This window comes from Mus caroli, unplaced genomic scaffold, assembly GCF_978045245.1.
Source record: "Mus caroli unplaced genomic scaffold, Mus_caroli_1 scaffold_16, whole genome shotgun sequence".
Lineage (NCBI taxonomy): Eukaryota > Metazoa > Chordata > Mammalia > Rodentia > Muridae > Mus > Mus caroli.
Window position 1 is genome coordinate 93,306,312 of NW_028227271.1, and position 16,692 is coordinate 93,323,003.

The 16,692-nt window shown below is 40.3% G+C and overlaps 1 protein-coding gene across 1 annotated transcript in view; it reads right to left on the minus strand.

Annotated features, from left to right (window-relative positions):
• Positions 1-16,692, minus strand: part of Adamts12 (ADAM metallopeptidase with thrombospondin type 1 motif 12) — a 315,274-nt gene that overhangs the window by 155,479 nt on the left and 143,103 nt on the right. Inside the window, exons 4-5 of the mRNA XM_085831415.1 lie at positions 6,309-6,505; positions 4,123-4,206 (exon numbers count right to left, since the gene is read on the minus strand). Of these exons, the coding sequence (XP_085687541.1) occupies positions 4,123-4,206; positions 6,309-6,505 (281 nt within the window). The remainder of the gene's footprint in view (positions 1-4,122; positions 4,207-6,308; positions 6,506-16,692) is intronic.

Consider the following 16,692-nt stretch of genomic DNA (forward strand, 5'->3'; position numbering starts at 1 on the left):
GACAGCCAGCGCTATACAGAGAAACCCTGTCTCAAAAAACAAAACAAACAAACAAAAATAAGTATATAGGTTATTGTAACTTTACCCAAACACCAACTCAAATGCCTAAAAGTCAGGAGGCTATTAACACCACACTGAGCCCAACACGAAGTCATTTAGTAGATCAAATGAAAACTCTCCAGGGAAGTAGTCATGTGCTACTCCACTTATTGGTCCTCCCCTTTCTCAGCCACAATTCTTGACACCTTCAGGGTTCAGTCCTGGTTTTGATAGTGACCTGGGATCCACATGACTTCATTCCACTTATATTTATTCCAACTTTGTCATCGTTCTGTGCTCCCTCCACCATGATACCTCTCTCCTTTCTAGAGCAGGAGTTGGAACCCAGACCCTTACACACAACAGGCATGTCCCCCACCACTGAGTGTCTAACATCCTATAATCATAATCTTCTCAATTTTTGTCTTCTTTTAAAAACTTCGAAGTCTTTATAAAATATAAATGATAATAAAATACTTCTATGAGGAAGAGGAGACAGAAAGACTGTAAGAACAACAAGTGATGGGTGACTCCAAAGAAACAATATTTTCCAAGTACAACAGGTCTGGTACACATATAAACTCACAGGGATTATGACAGTATTCACAACGCCTGCACAGGTTAAAATAGGGAATAGAGGTAAAGTTTCATTCCTAACCAAGAGGCTACTTACAACTAATTTATAACTTTCTACTAATACACTGGGAAATGGAGAATTAGTCTTCTTTAATAGCGTGTTACTGTGGTATAACAACCATACCTCAGAGTAGGCCCTATGACCAGGAGGAGTTGGCCAATACAATACAAAACAGACCTCATGTTTTGGTGTGTGTGTGTACTTTTTGTTCTGTTTTGTTTTGGTATATTTTTGTATTCTTGGTTTTTTTTTTCCTTTTAGAATGTTTTGCTGTTTTTTTGCTGTTTATCTTGAGGTTTGTTTTTGAGAGAGAGAGAGAGAGAGAGAGAGAGAGAGAGAGAGAGGAATGAATGTGATCAAAATGTATTATATAACAATAATGGAAATTAACAACAACAAAAGCTTTCATGAAGACACTTGTCAACAAGGAATGTATGCTGTGTTATCTGAAACAAACCATTTTTGTTCACTTAGAATTAGAAAGAGGAGAAAAAATGTAATTTTGACCAATGCAAAGATGTAATGGCCAATAAGATGCTCCTGAGCAATTTCACGGGTGGCAGGAAGCCAGCATCCAGTGTTCCAGTGGAACTCTTTCCTGCCTGCATCCTGAATCCTTTATCCTTGAAACTACATTTTAAAAGTCCTGTCTGCAGTTCTGCTGGCAACGTAGAGGGTGAAATTTTCCCTTCTCACACCTAAACAAACCTTCCTTTATTGATGTGAAAATCCTTGGCCACTAGTCATATCTGTGTCCAAGCATGTCCACACATTCAACTACTATGAAGGAGTGAAAATTGGTACCCCAGAATATCAAACTATAATTTTCAAAAGGTTAATAGTAAAATTCTTTTTTCTTCATTTGTTTGTCGAGATAAGTTCTCACTTCTAGCTTAAGCCCTGAACCCACAGCAATGCCTCTTCCTCAGCTTCACAAGTGTTAGGATTCACAGCATGACCTATTGTGTCTGGTTAAAACACAATTCCTTTGTGAATACATGGTTAGCATATGTGAAAGATTTATTTTACTGGCTGGTGAAGAGACAAGCAAGATGGTACATCTTGTGCAAAGACAGATGCAAAAAAAACAAATGAATGTAGCTACAGTCACTGAGATACATACTAGATTGGAATTATTAAATTAGGTACAAGGCCAGTTAATGTTGCACTAGTCAGGAAAAGCATGTGCTTAGGGTCACTTCCTTTATTGGACATGAATATACTTTATTTCTTCTGCAGCAACCTGTCAGCTTTCTACAAACCAGTATCTAACTTCACTTCCTCAGAGTCCCCATCAATAGCACAAAAAGCCAAACTTGCATCCACAGAGGGTCACATGGACACAGGTAGGCATTTTTGCTGGCTTTCCAAGTTTTGCATGGATATTGTTAACAACAGGATCACAGAAAAAGAAATATGATATCAAGTGGAATTCCATGATGACCAAAATGTGCCCCCAAAGTAATGAAGTAAAATGGGGCCAGGAGGGAAGAAAGAGGAAAGAAATCAAGGCTTCAAAGACAGTTTAAAAATAGCCTTCTAACTGATGCCGAAGACCAGTGCTGTTAAGAAAATAATAGGGCTTGTCTGACATTTGGTGCCTGGTCTCCTGCCAAAGTAGGTGTGACTAGGGTCCTTCTGATGTGTGTCACCTGACATTTGGTGCCTGTTCTCTTGCTGAAGTAGATGTGACTAGGTCCTTCTGACATGATTAAGCTGTACAATTTGAAAGGCATTTCATCTGCTTGCTTGTTACCTTCATTCATTAAATTTCACTTTGTACATTTATTCATGTTCCAGGTACCATGTTAGATACTGGAGGTGTTACAGAACCAAGAAAAATAGTTTCTGTACTCATGTTGTCTACATGTTATGATAGTGGAGATACATAAAGGAATGGATAAATACGAAGAATCATAGTGAGTTACAATAGTCCATTCTGTGAAGGAGAAACAGAGAAGGGAGCTAGTTTTGAGTAGGGTGGACACTGAGAATTCTCTGAAGAGTCAGTGCTTAGGCAAAGGCTTAAGTGTTTAAAGGGTGTTGGCATGAGCCAAACCAATGGGTGAATGTTTGGGATCTATATGTACAAAGACCACAATGTAGGAAAATGCCCACTGTATTCTAGAACTCATTCAGACTCCAGAGTGTAAGGGCTGGGAACAAGGGAGTGAGTGGCCCAAGGAAAAACTGGAAAACTGAAGAGATAGGCAGTTCAAAATTGTGATGAGTTCTATAGACCAAAAGTGTCTGGATCGACATTTCAAAAAAAAAAAAAAATGGAGTCTTTGATGGGTTCTTGAAGTTACTACTTTAAAACCATCCATTATAGTTATATATAAAATGATCTTCCCAGCAAATGCATTATGGAAAAAGTTAGAAGTAGGAAAACCATTTGAAAATTCACTCTTGTAGTTCAGGCATAATATAGTAAGACTTGATTCAATGTAATGATTACAGAAATGATGAGCCCTGGGTATGTTTGAACTGCCCTTTGGAGGTGGGACCACTATGGACTTTGTTGTTAGATTTGGATGATACAGTAAATAAATGCTAGATGGATAGATAGATAGACAGATAGATAGATAGATGGATGGATGATAGATTATAGATGATAGATAAAACGAGGTCAGATATGGCACAATGCTCTACAAGAAGATAGACAAGTTTCTGTGAGTTTGAGGCTAACCTGTTTTCATAATAATAGACCAGTTAGAGTTGTATAATGATATCCTGTCTCAAAAACAAAAACAAAAAAACAAACAACAAGAAGAGTGACTCTAGTGTAAACCAGAGCAGCTTTGACCAAGATGGGAAAGTACCAGGAATGAAGGGCAGAAATAATCATGAAATCCATTTTGGAGCAGACTGCATTCCAATATTGAATGAACTATGATCTATCTCAGCATGTTGATGGTACATAAGTATGAGACTACATGAACTATTCAAAGACAAACATACAAACCAGAAACCTCAAATCTGAGAAATGCATATTGTAAACCACTAATGTATTAATGGCATGAGAGACACTCATCATTGCATGTACTTCCTGACTTCCATTGACACTCTCCAGCTATGTTATCAATTACACTACTTTCATTGCAGAACAGTCTTAGTGCCTGCTATTTGTCAGTTTGTATCTTATTAGATGCAATTGTAATCAAGTCATTTCAACACTCACACACACACAAACACACATACACACACACAAACACACCACACATCTGCACACCCACATACCCACACATAAGTTTTTTGAAGATGTTCCCCATCTCCCACCCAATATTGCTGAAGTCCAAACAAAATAACACAGAAATAATACTTTTCTTCCACTTATATTTCAAAAATCCCATGTAGAGACCTCTTTCTTGCTTATCAAGAACTTTCTTAAATGAAAGGGAGGAAATGGGAAGGCACAGGAAGGAGTGAAGGAAACCATTCCTTACCTCCTCTTCTTCAAGTAGAATGAGCCGAACCACAACAATGTGGACTAGATTGCCAATGCTTGGGCTATGAAACAACCCAGTAACCTGGATTGAGAAACAGAAAGCATTAACTTCACATGCAGACAGTGCATACATGTCAGAGGCATGAACGGCTCCAGCACACCATGTACACAAGTACCATGCCATAGAATATGGATTCTTGGTGCAATTCTGCGAAGACTAAATCTCAGTTTACACTGTGATATTTAAAGATGCCTCCTCCAGGTGATGGGTTGGATGTATGTTTGAGAAGTTCATGTATTTTATCCACATCATAGTAATATTACTATTAAAAATAAAAAATGTATATGGATTAAAATACTATAGTTTTTCAAGTAATAAAGTAAGAGTTTCTGCAATCAAAATGAGGGTGGCATGACTGTAAACATAAAATGTAATTTTCATTTATAGGACATTATAGAAAATTCAAAAATTGTGACTCGTAGAAAACTGCTTATATTCACATATCATCAAATAAGGGTATTAGTCATCTATAATTCTTCCATTCAAGATATCCTATTTTAAATTGTGTTTATATCTCTCTTTTTAGTGACAATCACTCACATACATGCAGAGTAGACAGTGAGATAGTGTGTATAAATACATACATGACATAAATAGAAACACATCAAGTACTTTTTCAACTTTTCTGTGATTATTTTCATAACAATTTTTAAATTCTCCTCACCTGTGACATTAGTATTCCTCGAAACTGATGAGTTTTTTCCTTCTTTTATTTTTCTTTTCTGTTTTAACATTTAAAATCTAATCGCAACATTTCCTCCCCTACCCTCATGCCCCTTCCATATCTGACCTCCTAACTCCAAAGTCCTAGTCTCCTCCTCTTTAACCATTTTTGTTTCTGTAACCATTGCTATTTGTATATACAAGCAAGTCACCATATATAGCCTGATGAGTCCATTTAGTGCTACCTGCACATACATGTTTGTAGGGCTGGTAGCTAGATATTGGGTAGCCAATGTAGGCTCTTATTCCTGGGAAGATGGATTCTCCCTCCATTAGTAACTATTATTTGACTATAGATATTCATGGCTAGCACTTAAACCTCCCTAACCACATGTGCCTAGCGAGGCCAAGGATTGTAGATGAGATCCTTTCACTGTTCCATCCCCAAACCAGTGTTATTCAGAACTATACTCTTTATCCTAACTCCTTCTCTTTCCTCACAGAGCAAGGCAGCTCTCAATCCTCATCAAAGAAGTTCTTTTTGCAGAGAACCACTGGGATGGTTGCCCAACCACAGATGATAAATCTACAACATACTTCCTGTACCCAAGGGTCAGGGAACATCTTGGAAAAGATTACAAACCAGAGCACCAGGAAGTCTGCTGTGAGATTGTGTCTTCTAACCATGATGGGGAAGTTACATCCAACAACATGGCTCTCTAAACAAAGTCTATCTTTTCTTTGACCTTTCCCTAGCCCTGGGTCATTTTTTCTTTATCAATCAATCAATCAATCAATCAATCAATCAATCAGGGAATTGCTTTTTGTCATCTCAACAGAATAAGTGACCTGTTTGGAAAGTAGAGCGCAGCAACAGTGAGAACAGGAAGGTGAACCATGGGATCACAGCATACGTTCATTCCCTCTCGACCTCTGGCTAGCCCGAGGAAATCCCGCTCAGCTTTGCTGCCCAAGTTTTCCCATAGACTAAGAATAGCAGAAACTGATGAAGCAAATACCATTCTAATGGAATTAAGTCACGTGGCAACTAACTAACAAATAAATGCAAATGATGAATTTATAAACTTTCCAAGAGTGTGTGTTTTAAGATAACAGAGTAATTATCTCAAATTTCCATTATTATGTACTTGGGAAAGTAATAGACTTTGTGCATGTTCATGCATGCCTGTGGTGTGTGTGTGTGTGTGTGCGTGTACGTGTGTTAAAGAATGACAAAACATTTCTTCCTAAATGTTGCTTGCTTTTGTCATTTTGAGACCGAATATCACTCCTCAGTGTAAGCTACCCTCAGACTTGGAATCTTTCCACACTGGTCTGCCAGATTTGGGGATCACAGGTTGGTACCATGTTGCCTGGCAAGAATACTTTTTGATGAGGAGGAAGAACATTTTAAGGGCATCTCTTCGGTCACTGCTGTCCCCTCACTCAGTCTATCATACCATATTCATGATAGTGAGGATGTACGACTCCACGTTCTCGCTTCCGTGGTACTCTACCATCTTCGTGTCGGCCACCACGAGGGTCTCCACCCATCTCTCCTTGCTTATGGAACGTCGGGAGAGGCTTCTGCTCCGCAAGTTTTTCCTCTCCCACTTCTCCCGCTGTAGCTCTTGCTTCACAGAGTTATCAAGACTGTCTGAACATTAAACAGAAGACAGAGTGAGAAAGCTAATTGTATAAACCTAATTATTTGGCATATAAAACCCTTAACTTGTATTTGTAAAAATCCAAGGCTATGTGTTTAATTTATACTTAATAACAAGTGAAATGGTCTCATGTATCTGGGTGGGACAGAAGATAAGATCAATTTAAATGACCTTGAGCAAAATTACTCAAACTGGAATCTTACAAGGATGTTCAAGAAATATTTCTTTTAAAATGCTAGTTGTGTATGTAGCAGGGGATGGCCTAGTCAGCCCTGGTCTTGTGAAATTCATATGCCACAGTACAGGGGAATGCCAGGGCCAGGAAGCAGGAGGGGTGAGTTGGGGAGCAGGGCAGGGGGTGGGGGGGTTACAAGGGGCTTTGGGGATAGCATTTGAAATGTAAATGAAGAAAATATCTAATAAAAAAAGAATAAAACAATGTTGTGAGTCATTCAGTGAATATGTCTTTCACTGTGAAAGCATATAACAGTTGATCACAGTGGGCACATCTGTCATCCTGATTACCAGAAGTTAAGGTAGGAGAATGGCATTTTCAAGGCTATCTCAGGCTACCAAAGAGAGTTCCTGTTTCTAAATGAACTGTTAAAAGGTTGGGGGTACAATTCAGTGGTCAAATGCTTTCTTAGCGTGTATGATGCTCTGGGTTGTGTGTGTGCATTCTCTCTGTCTCTCTGTCTCTCTGTCTCCTGTCTCTGCCTCTCTGCTTGTTCTCTCTCTCTCTCTCTCTCTCTCTCTCTCTCTCTCTCTCTCTCATTGGAGTTTTCTCTTTCTTGTCATCTTCCTCTAAATTATTCAGTGTTTACCACAGGCAAGGCAGTAAGTATACTAGGACTTAAATGTCACATTTTAGCCTCATGAATATTTGACATATGTATTCCTCTTTCCATTTTACAAATGTGAAGGCCTGATGCACACAACAGCTGGTTAATGCATTTCCAAAAATTATAGTGCTGATTCAGTCAGTAAATGACCCAGGATTTTTGTCTCACATTAATGCACTTTCATGTTAAATACAATATTCCTGTGGATATGACTTCACATAAAACAGGAGAAGAGGTCAACCAGAAAAGTGCAGAAGGCTCGGGGCTCTGAATCGAGAAACTGAAAAGGATTCAAAGAACCACAGTGATGTTATCAAGGTGACTCAGGCTTTCACGTGTGAGACATTTGGTATGTGAGGATCATGGTCTACAAAGCTTAATCTAAATGAAGCTGTAGCATTAATAAGGGAAATTAGAAAAGGCTGTATAAATCAGCCTTGAATGGCAGGATGATACAAGCATCGCTTGTTAACTTGAGAGGGGTCTACAGAAAGCCAAAATGGAATAAAACCACTGCTTCACCCTCTGGGCAGTGAGCATTCAACCCAAGTGATAGGCAAGTCTAAAATGCTACAGTGGACTGTGGACTTAGGCAATTGAGGAAAGATGGCTTGATAGGACACGTGTGCAAAAGTGGTTGGGCTGAGCAAGAGGTAATGATCCAGTTGTCTTAGTTTGAGTTTCAACTGTTATGATGATTCACCATGACCACAGCAACATGGGAAAGGAAGGATCTATTTGGCTTACATATCTACGTTGCAGTCCATCACTGAGGAAGCCAGGACAGAAGCTCAAACAGGGCAGGAATCTGGTGGCAAGAGCTGATGCAGAGGCCATGGAGGGTGCTGCTTACTGGATTGGTCAACTTGGCTTACTCTGTCTGCTTCCTTATAGAACCCAGAATCACCATCCCAGGGACAGCATCAGTCACAGTGGGCTGGACCATACCCCATCAATCACTAATATTCCTAATACGCCATACATACTTAATTACAGTTTAATCTTATGGAGGGATTTTCTTAATTGAGGTTCCCTCCTCTCAGATGACTTTTGTTTGTGCCAAGTTGACACAAAGCTATCCAACACACCAGTCTTTGAAGATTCCTCTTAGGAAGACATTCTTACCCATCTCTTGTCTGTCCCTTATGGACACCCCATAGCTCCGGGATGTACATAACATGGCACCCGAACAGAACACGAGAGTCAAGAGGCAAACTTCATATTCTCACCCTAATCTCTGGTGATCCATAAAGGATTGACCAGCGCATTTCCAGTGTGTGAGGCATGCTCACAGGCTCACGGTATCTTGCTCAGCTGGGAGAGTCTCTCCTGCCATGGGCTAAGACCTGCTTCTCTGCAATTTCCACTCATTAGTGTTTGGAAGTGTCTAACATAAGCTGCCACTTGAGGCTGTGCCTCATACTTTTGAGATAGCTAAACCCAGCTTCTTGGTTTTATCCCCAGTGCTCATTATGTTGGCATTAACTCCTTGGCTTCACTGTGTATGTTAAGGTGGCACACATTTAAACAATAGACGCGAAGCACCACCAGGTCTAAGTAAGCCACAATTCTGAGATTTGGGGTTTTTCTTAAAACTAATGAAGCTATACTTTTATAAAAAAACAATCCAAGGTTACTTAAACATCGAGGGAGAGGTTTAGACGCAGGAAAATGGTTAAATTCTTATCTATTCAAAGATAAGTTCCAAGGTGACCAGTGATTCTTAACTTTTCATACCCATCCTTATCCCCTGCTGGTCTCTCCTCTCTTCTTGGAAGCTTATGGAAGTGTTTCAACATGCTGTTTTCAAATCTGGATAAGCCAGGCACTCAGCCACACAGCCTCTCCTACCTCCTTTCTTTCTTTTTTTTTCTTTTTGGAAGGGGCTGTAGCAGGGTTGGTTATACAAAGGAATCCTACCCACAAGGGTTGGATGGAACCACTTTTTCTTGGTTCCCCTCTCCATCCTGAGGCAGCACACCCCTAAAGTGCAAGTGTGAACAGGGCTTTTCCACTGAGCCCAAGCTTTGGAGTCGCTGACAGAGGAGACTCTTTTTGTCACTATTTTTACTAGAATTAATTAATTATACACAATATGAAGTCAATTTGGAACTTTTCATACATGTATATAATTAATTTGATTGCACTTACCCTCAAAATTCCTTGTCTTCCTCACTCCTACTGGTCCACTTCTGCTTCCTAACCAGCCTTTCATCTCATCTTCTTTTCTCCCCTGCCTCCTTTCTCCTCCTCTCCCTTCCCCTTCTTTTCTTTTCTTTTCTTTTCTTTTCTTTTCTTTTCTTTTCTTTTCTTTTCTTTTCTTTTCTTTTCTTTTCTCTTCTCTCCTCTCCTCTCCTCTCCTCTCCTCTCCTCTCCTCTCCTCTCCTCTCCTCTCCTCTCCTCTCCTCTCCTCTCCTCTCCTCTCCTCTCCTCTCCTCTCCTCTCCTCTCCTCTCCTCTCCTCTCCTCTCCTCTCCTCTCCTCTCCTCTCCTCCCCTCCCCTCCCCTCCCCTCCCCTCCCCTTTTCTTTTCTTTTCTTTTCTTTTCTTTTCTTTCTCTTTTTATTATTTTATTTATTTACATTCCAGTTGTTTCCCTCCCCTCTAAGTTCCCCGTCCCACAGTTACTAATCCCATTTTCCAATGCCCATCAGGACTCCCCCTTCCCTAGGGCCTCAAGTCTTTCCAAGATTAAGTGAATCTTTAAAAAAAAAATCAGTGCTTATCTCCATTATGCTCATTCATCTAGGGACTAAGGCTTGATACATGGTCCTCTGGGGTTCATGCCACATCCAAACTCTGGTGGCCCACTTCTTGTTTCTTCACTTTCCTCAGTGAATCTGCTTAGTAAGAATTTTTATTCCTAGTAGTATCCTCCACCAGGAGGAGAGAAAACCCTTAGATGAAAGCTTGAAGTCCTTGAAGAGATAGGTAGTAGGTGTCTCCCTCCAGTTCAGAAAAGAGACATTTTTTCCATTTCCATATAGCTCCCTCACAGAGAGCAGGTGTCTATAAAAGACATCAGCAGTGATTTAATACCCACCCTTCTCAGGCTGCTATGTCTGAAAAGCTGCATTTCCCCCAGGGACATGCCACACAGCACAAGTTTTGCTAGCACTAAAACCAAGTCTCAGTGGCAAGAGAACTTTGCAAACTATGTGCTCGGTTCCTGACTTGAGACTTGCAACAAGGTTGTCTTTCACATATGGACAGCTCCAGACTTCACAGGAAAGGCAGTTGTTCAGGATTAAATTATTTTTGCAATCATGTTCAGCAGTAAAAACTCACTGATGAGGACAAAATGACCATGGGAAGCCCTGCATGCTGTCATGGATGAGATGCGAGTCTCCGAGTTACTCAACAGTTCCCAGTCACTGAGCTGAAGGCAGAGTGTCCACAGGGTTCTGTCAGTGGTTGAGCATGTGGGATTCATTACCCACTTGCTTGACTATCTAGCTTTTTGTCTTTATTCTGCCCCCAGCTGCCTCCTTCACATCTGGTCTACATTGTGAGGACTGTGTCAGCATATTTCTATAAGAGGGTAAGAAAAAGGAAAACACGTGTGGGATGAGATATCAAATCAATTGAGTTGCTTTTCCTATCCAGAGCTGGCGATGAGCAAGATGGGCAATTTATAAAACAATAATGTATCCGATTGTTCTATATTCTCATCTCCTTCTGATTATTGACTATTTGAAGGGATCTGAAAATGTCTCTTTTGTTTGTATTCTATTTAAAGTTGCTATGTTACGAAGTTTCCCACTGTCCATCATTTCCTTCTGCTTCTGAGATGTATTCTCAACAAAGTATGGACAGCATCCAAACTTCTGAGCTCTGGAGGACTTCATTTTATTTTTCCTAATGCTTATATAGTCTCTCCACCCCTAAGCCTGGGGGATATTTGTTTGGGACATCTACGAGCTGTCAATGTTTAGGCTTATGACGCCTCATCTGTTTATCTTCAGGCAGCTGTAGTTACTTCAATGGTGACCTGTTCCGAAGGACAGATACTTAATTACCTAAGCCACAGTGAGTGAGGCAAACTTTCTATGCATTCAAAATGAGCATCCTATCTAAGGCACCTGGAAGTGTGCCCAAAGCCAGCTTGAAGAGATCAATACCCCTGGCTGCATAGTTGATGGAGGTGGATAGCAACAGTGCCAACTCTGCTACAAAAAGCCATTGTCCACTTCCTTCTAAGAAGTTGGTGTGCAAGTGTGTGCAATAGGACACTGCTGGAAAGTACACATGGGTGGAAGAAACATATGATTTTTCAACTCAGACAACAGTAGATCTGGTAACAGCCTCACAGGTGGTATTAGCACTATGCTCTCTCTGTGGAGAGCTCCTTGATACAATCCACCATTCCCATTATCATAGCAGGTTTGGGGATCTTTTTTCATAGTTTATGTTTGAAGGAAAGGCTAAAATAAAAACTTAAAGCAGTAAGTAAGTTTCATGTCCTAGGGAACAGAGGAAGCAATGAGAAAACTTGTGAAGGTAGAGGGTCTTTTAGGTGTTGGAATTCACCAATGTTCCAGGTTACACCTATAGGGATTAGGATCAATAAACAATATGTATAGAAAGATGCCAGTCAGCTCCAACCATCTCTAAATGCCCTTCCTTGATTCTTTTACCCTAAGAATATAGAGCGCTCTTGTACACAAAAGCTGGGGCCAGGACACCTTCTCGGAGTAGCGCTTGCTTTGTCTTTACAAGGCCAAGATGTTGTCTCTGGAAATTCACCATTAAAGGGGCATTTGCTACTCATCGAGTTTCTCCTGGACGAATAAACTTCAAGGTCTGTTCATGATAGTGTTGAGCAAGAGGGCTGAGATTCGGTTGGTTCTCACTGTAGTTCCTTCCCTGGGTAACTGTGAACCAATTCTTTTAACTCTGTGCATCGCAATTTGAGGGTATATTAACTCCATTCCTATCTACAGGCCACCAACAAAATGAACCTTGCCATGGGTCAGCTAAAGTGTCAGCCTTGATGCCCATTTTCCATGTTACTAGTACTATCTCTTATCCAGAGATCCCAGAGGCCAGGTGCCTCCATCTCCACTTTAGAGCATTTGACTCTCTCTCTCTCTCTTTCTCTCTCTCTCTCTCTCTTTCCTCCCTTTCTTCCTCCCGACCCCCATCACTAGTGTACTAACTGCATTATACCAAGCTGGTTTTCATTCTTTTTGCATTTACTTACATATTTTATGTATATACATGTATGGCATGGCATGAGGTCAGAGGACACACCGTAAAAGTTGGTTCTCTCTTTCTACCTTGTGGACTGGGAATCAAACTCAGGTTGATGGTCTTGTCACAAAGCACCTTGACCTGCTGAGTCACCTCATCATCCCTAAGTACTATCTTTTTAAAAAGATCTTTAACTAGAAATTTTAAGTTTCCCACAGAGTGTTCCATACTTCAAAATATCGAGTTGGTAATATTTTGTGTCATTTTTTTTTACAATATAATTCAACTTCACTATATTTATAAAATTGTGAGTTTACTTAAAAAAAACATTTATGTGGCATAAGGAATGATCTAGACTATAACATAGTTTGCTGCCATGTTTTCTAAGTAGTCTAGAGGTACTGAACACAGTTTGTTAAGAATACCACAAGCCTGACAAGGAATATCAGGGCAAGGGAAACACAGGAAATATAAATTATAATACTCAGGGACTTTATATTCTCAGCACTCTTGGACCATTTTTCTTGGAGGATATAAAAACCTCTCTATCCCCCAGGAAAAAGAGAAATTCTGTAGTTTGTTCCCCTGCAGTAAAGGTCAAAATGATGTTACAATCAAATAATGTATGTCCCTTCCTGTAAACCAAAGGCTGGCTTTTATCTACTACTAGGTGTGGTAAATATAATTGGCTTTTTCACTGCTAATTCCTTTACCACAAAGCTCTGTGCTTTATTTAAAGTTCTCAGCTTGGATCAGCCTATTGATTGAACTGAGCAGCCTCCTGAGAGGAAAGACTTTACAAGACCTGGACTGTGTCTCAGTGATTTGTGTAAATCAAGACCAGGAAGTTTTAAGTTAACAACAGGTATCTGATGAGTGAGTACATGAGATTCTTTACTCGTTCTTCATAGGAGACAGGGGCCACATTTGAGTGATGCAAGACTCATCAGTTAAACAGCTGTCTTAAGACAATGACCACAACAAGCAGGACAGGACATTGGACCTAGCATCGTTCTGATGGTTGGTTTTAAAAAGCCCTGAATCTCCCTCACAAAGGCCATCTCGACTTAGACTGGAAGCTGATAAAGCACCAACCATGTCATATAGCAATTTCCTCTAAGATAAAACACTCCATTTTGAAGGGAAGATGCTTAAGACTTGGGGTATTTTAAAGGGAGATGAAGCATCCCATCCTGTAGGGAAGCACAGGAAATTCACTTCAGGAAATAAGCAAATCAAAAGATTCAGGTTGTTCCCGGATCTCACCAGGTATGCTGGGTCTTTCTGTACCCAAAGCTATGTAAGCAGTAAGGACCTCAGGAAGATACTCTTGTGAGCTACCAAGAAGAAGCTGATCAGCCAAGCTACCAGAAAGAGGCTCAGAACAACTCAGTTGCCTGAAAGAGAGTCTCTAACCGGCCTAGCTGCCTGAAACTTGTGCAGTGAACTCCAGGTTCCCAGGTGTCATGAGTTCTCATCCATGCTGGGGTGAGCTTTCAGGGATACAGCTGCCATAGAATCACTTTTCTCCTGTAAGTAGCCTTAACAAACTCATTGGCTCACCAAGCAGTACGTTGGTGGCATCTTTGTTCCATGTCCATTCTCTATTGAAAGGAAGAAAGGATTGTTCAGGACACCACAGAAATAATGTCACAGCACATGACAGTACTAAATATGCCCAGAGACATCCTTCTTGTCTCTCTACCTCCCTCTGGGGAGGAGTTACTGCCAGAATGAGAGAGTGTATTTCCCTGTCAGTGGGCAGAAAAAAATGCATTGGTCTGAACAGTCTTTAGATAAATGTCTTGGTATGGGAGAAGATCACTCAGAGAGAACTAGCCATATTATATTGACCAGAACAACCATCTAAGATATGCCAAGTCCACAGGCTAATAGTCAGGGGTTGCCTATGATGGACATCTGAATTTTACTGAGCCGACCCCATCTTCAACTGTCCTGAAAGTTCCTTCACTCACTCAGGAACATATATCTAACATCTAGGTTTAATGAGCTAAATGTTTTCTTAGTGAATCATCCACTTCTCATTGCTAAAACTAGGCTTTCCTTGACACATCCCCCCATCTCTGAGCCCCAGGACTAAAGAAGGCTGACAATGGAAATCCTCACCTGTCAAAGACAGGCAAATCTGTGTCCAAAAGGAAATGCTGTTCCAGAAGAGACTTTCCTGGAGAAGGGTACTTTTGGAGGTGATTAGCATTAGATGAGCAAATTAGTATCAAAACAACACAAAGATTCTCTAAACTTAGGAATAAAAGCTTGTCAATGAAAGCAAAAACAAAGAACCAACCCGTGGAAAATAATCAAAAGATATGAAGAGAACATGTAACACAGCAAAAACAAAATCATGCAAAAAGACAATTTGACATCCAGCTATCAGGAATGTGTGTGTGTGTTGCATTAATATCAATGGAAAGGAGACTATCTCCTTGAGAGTGTATAAAGGAACATGGGAGAAGGAGAAGTGGGAAAGTAGGAAAGGAGGCAGAAATTATATAATTCTGTAGTCCATTGGCCTAATGTTGCTTGTAGTCTATCTAATGCTAATACAGATTCCTCAAGACATGGTTGACCCAGAGATGAGAGAGTCCACAGATAGACAGACCTAAATGATGCTAAGTGACCTTGCCCCAAGTTATTTCTGACTGGTGAATAAAGATGCCAACAGCTAATAGCTGAGCAGAAGAGACATAGGCTGGGTTTAGAATTCCTGGGCTAGAGGTTGGAAGAGAACCATGAGGGAGAGAAGAAAGTGAATGGAGGAGAAGCTGACATGGGTTAGATGAGTCCAAGAGATCATGGCCCTGAGGGATGGCCAATGGAGTTAAAAGCAGCCCAGATGAAACATAGTAAGTGATAACTTGGGGTTATCCATAGGAAAGTAGATTCTAAAAGCATAGAGGTAGATATGTGCCTATCTCTGGTGCTGTTTAAAAGGCTTATTGTAAATAATAAAACTTGTGTGTCTTTATTCAGGAACTTAATGAGCAAGTCTGGGTAGAAACCCTGGATTGGGATTAAAAAGTTCCACAACATAGTACTATCTCAACTAAGACATATTTAAGAAAACACACACACACACATACACCCACACACATACACACACACACAATGGAGACATTGCTACACATCTACTAGAAAGGCAAGAGACAAAAAGAAAATACACAGCATACTGAGGATGTGGAAACTGGAGTCTCTAACACTCTCACACACTGCGAGTACAAAATGGCACAATTATTCTGGAAAACAGTTTGGTAATATCTTATAAAACTACACATTCAATTGCCATACATTCACTAGATTCTTGACCATTTATTCTAGAGAATGGAGATGCATGGTAACATAAAAGGAATATAGCAAATGACTATAGCAGCCTCGAGCATGATAGCCAAACCCAACCCTGGGCTAAAACACTGTAGTGCACAGAAGACTCAGCAACAGAAAGCGAGACCACTGTCCAGAAAAGGATTGTGAATGAAACAAGCCAACCCTAGAAGATTCTATGCTATGGGTCTGTTTCTACAATAATTTTAATGACAATTGTTATACATTAAAATTAGGGGTTTTCAAAAGTGAGCACAGAGAAACAGGGGGCTATGGTGAGAAGATTGGTATAGCTTGCAGTAGGAGCCTTGTCAGGGAAAAGCACAATGTCTGGACTATTGTATGCACAAAACTACACACTGGACAAACCTGCAGAGAATTAGTTATACACATGATCCTAGTGGATTCTGTCGGGCTCAATGTCCTGACGGTGAGCCTGTATTGTTTTATAAGATGTTGCCACTGGAATAAACTGAGGAGAGGGCGCATGAAATTTCTTTATTATAGTTACTACCGTTTTTGAGTCTAAATTTAGTTTAATAAAATTTTCATTAAAAAGGTCTAAGCTCTATATTGATAGCAGAAACTACACATATTTCAACCATCCTGAAATATTCTAACTATCCCAATACCTACCCCAGAGCCAATGTCTCAGCTGTACAGCTGATATCAGAGAGTCTTGACCTTGGGTCTGTATTTCATGCTTGAAGAAGTAGGCTGGGCACCAAGAATAGCAACCTCAGGACTGAAGACATGGTGGAGAAATTATCATGACAAAGCCACCTTGCAAAATAGAATCCCA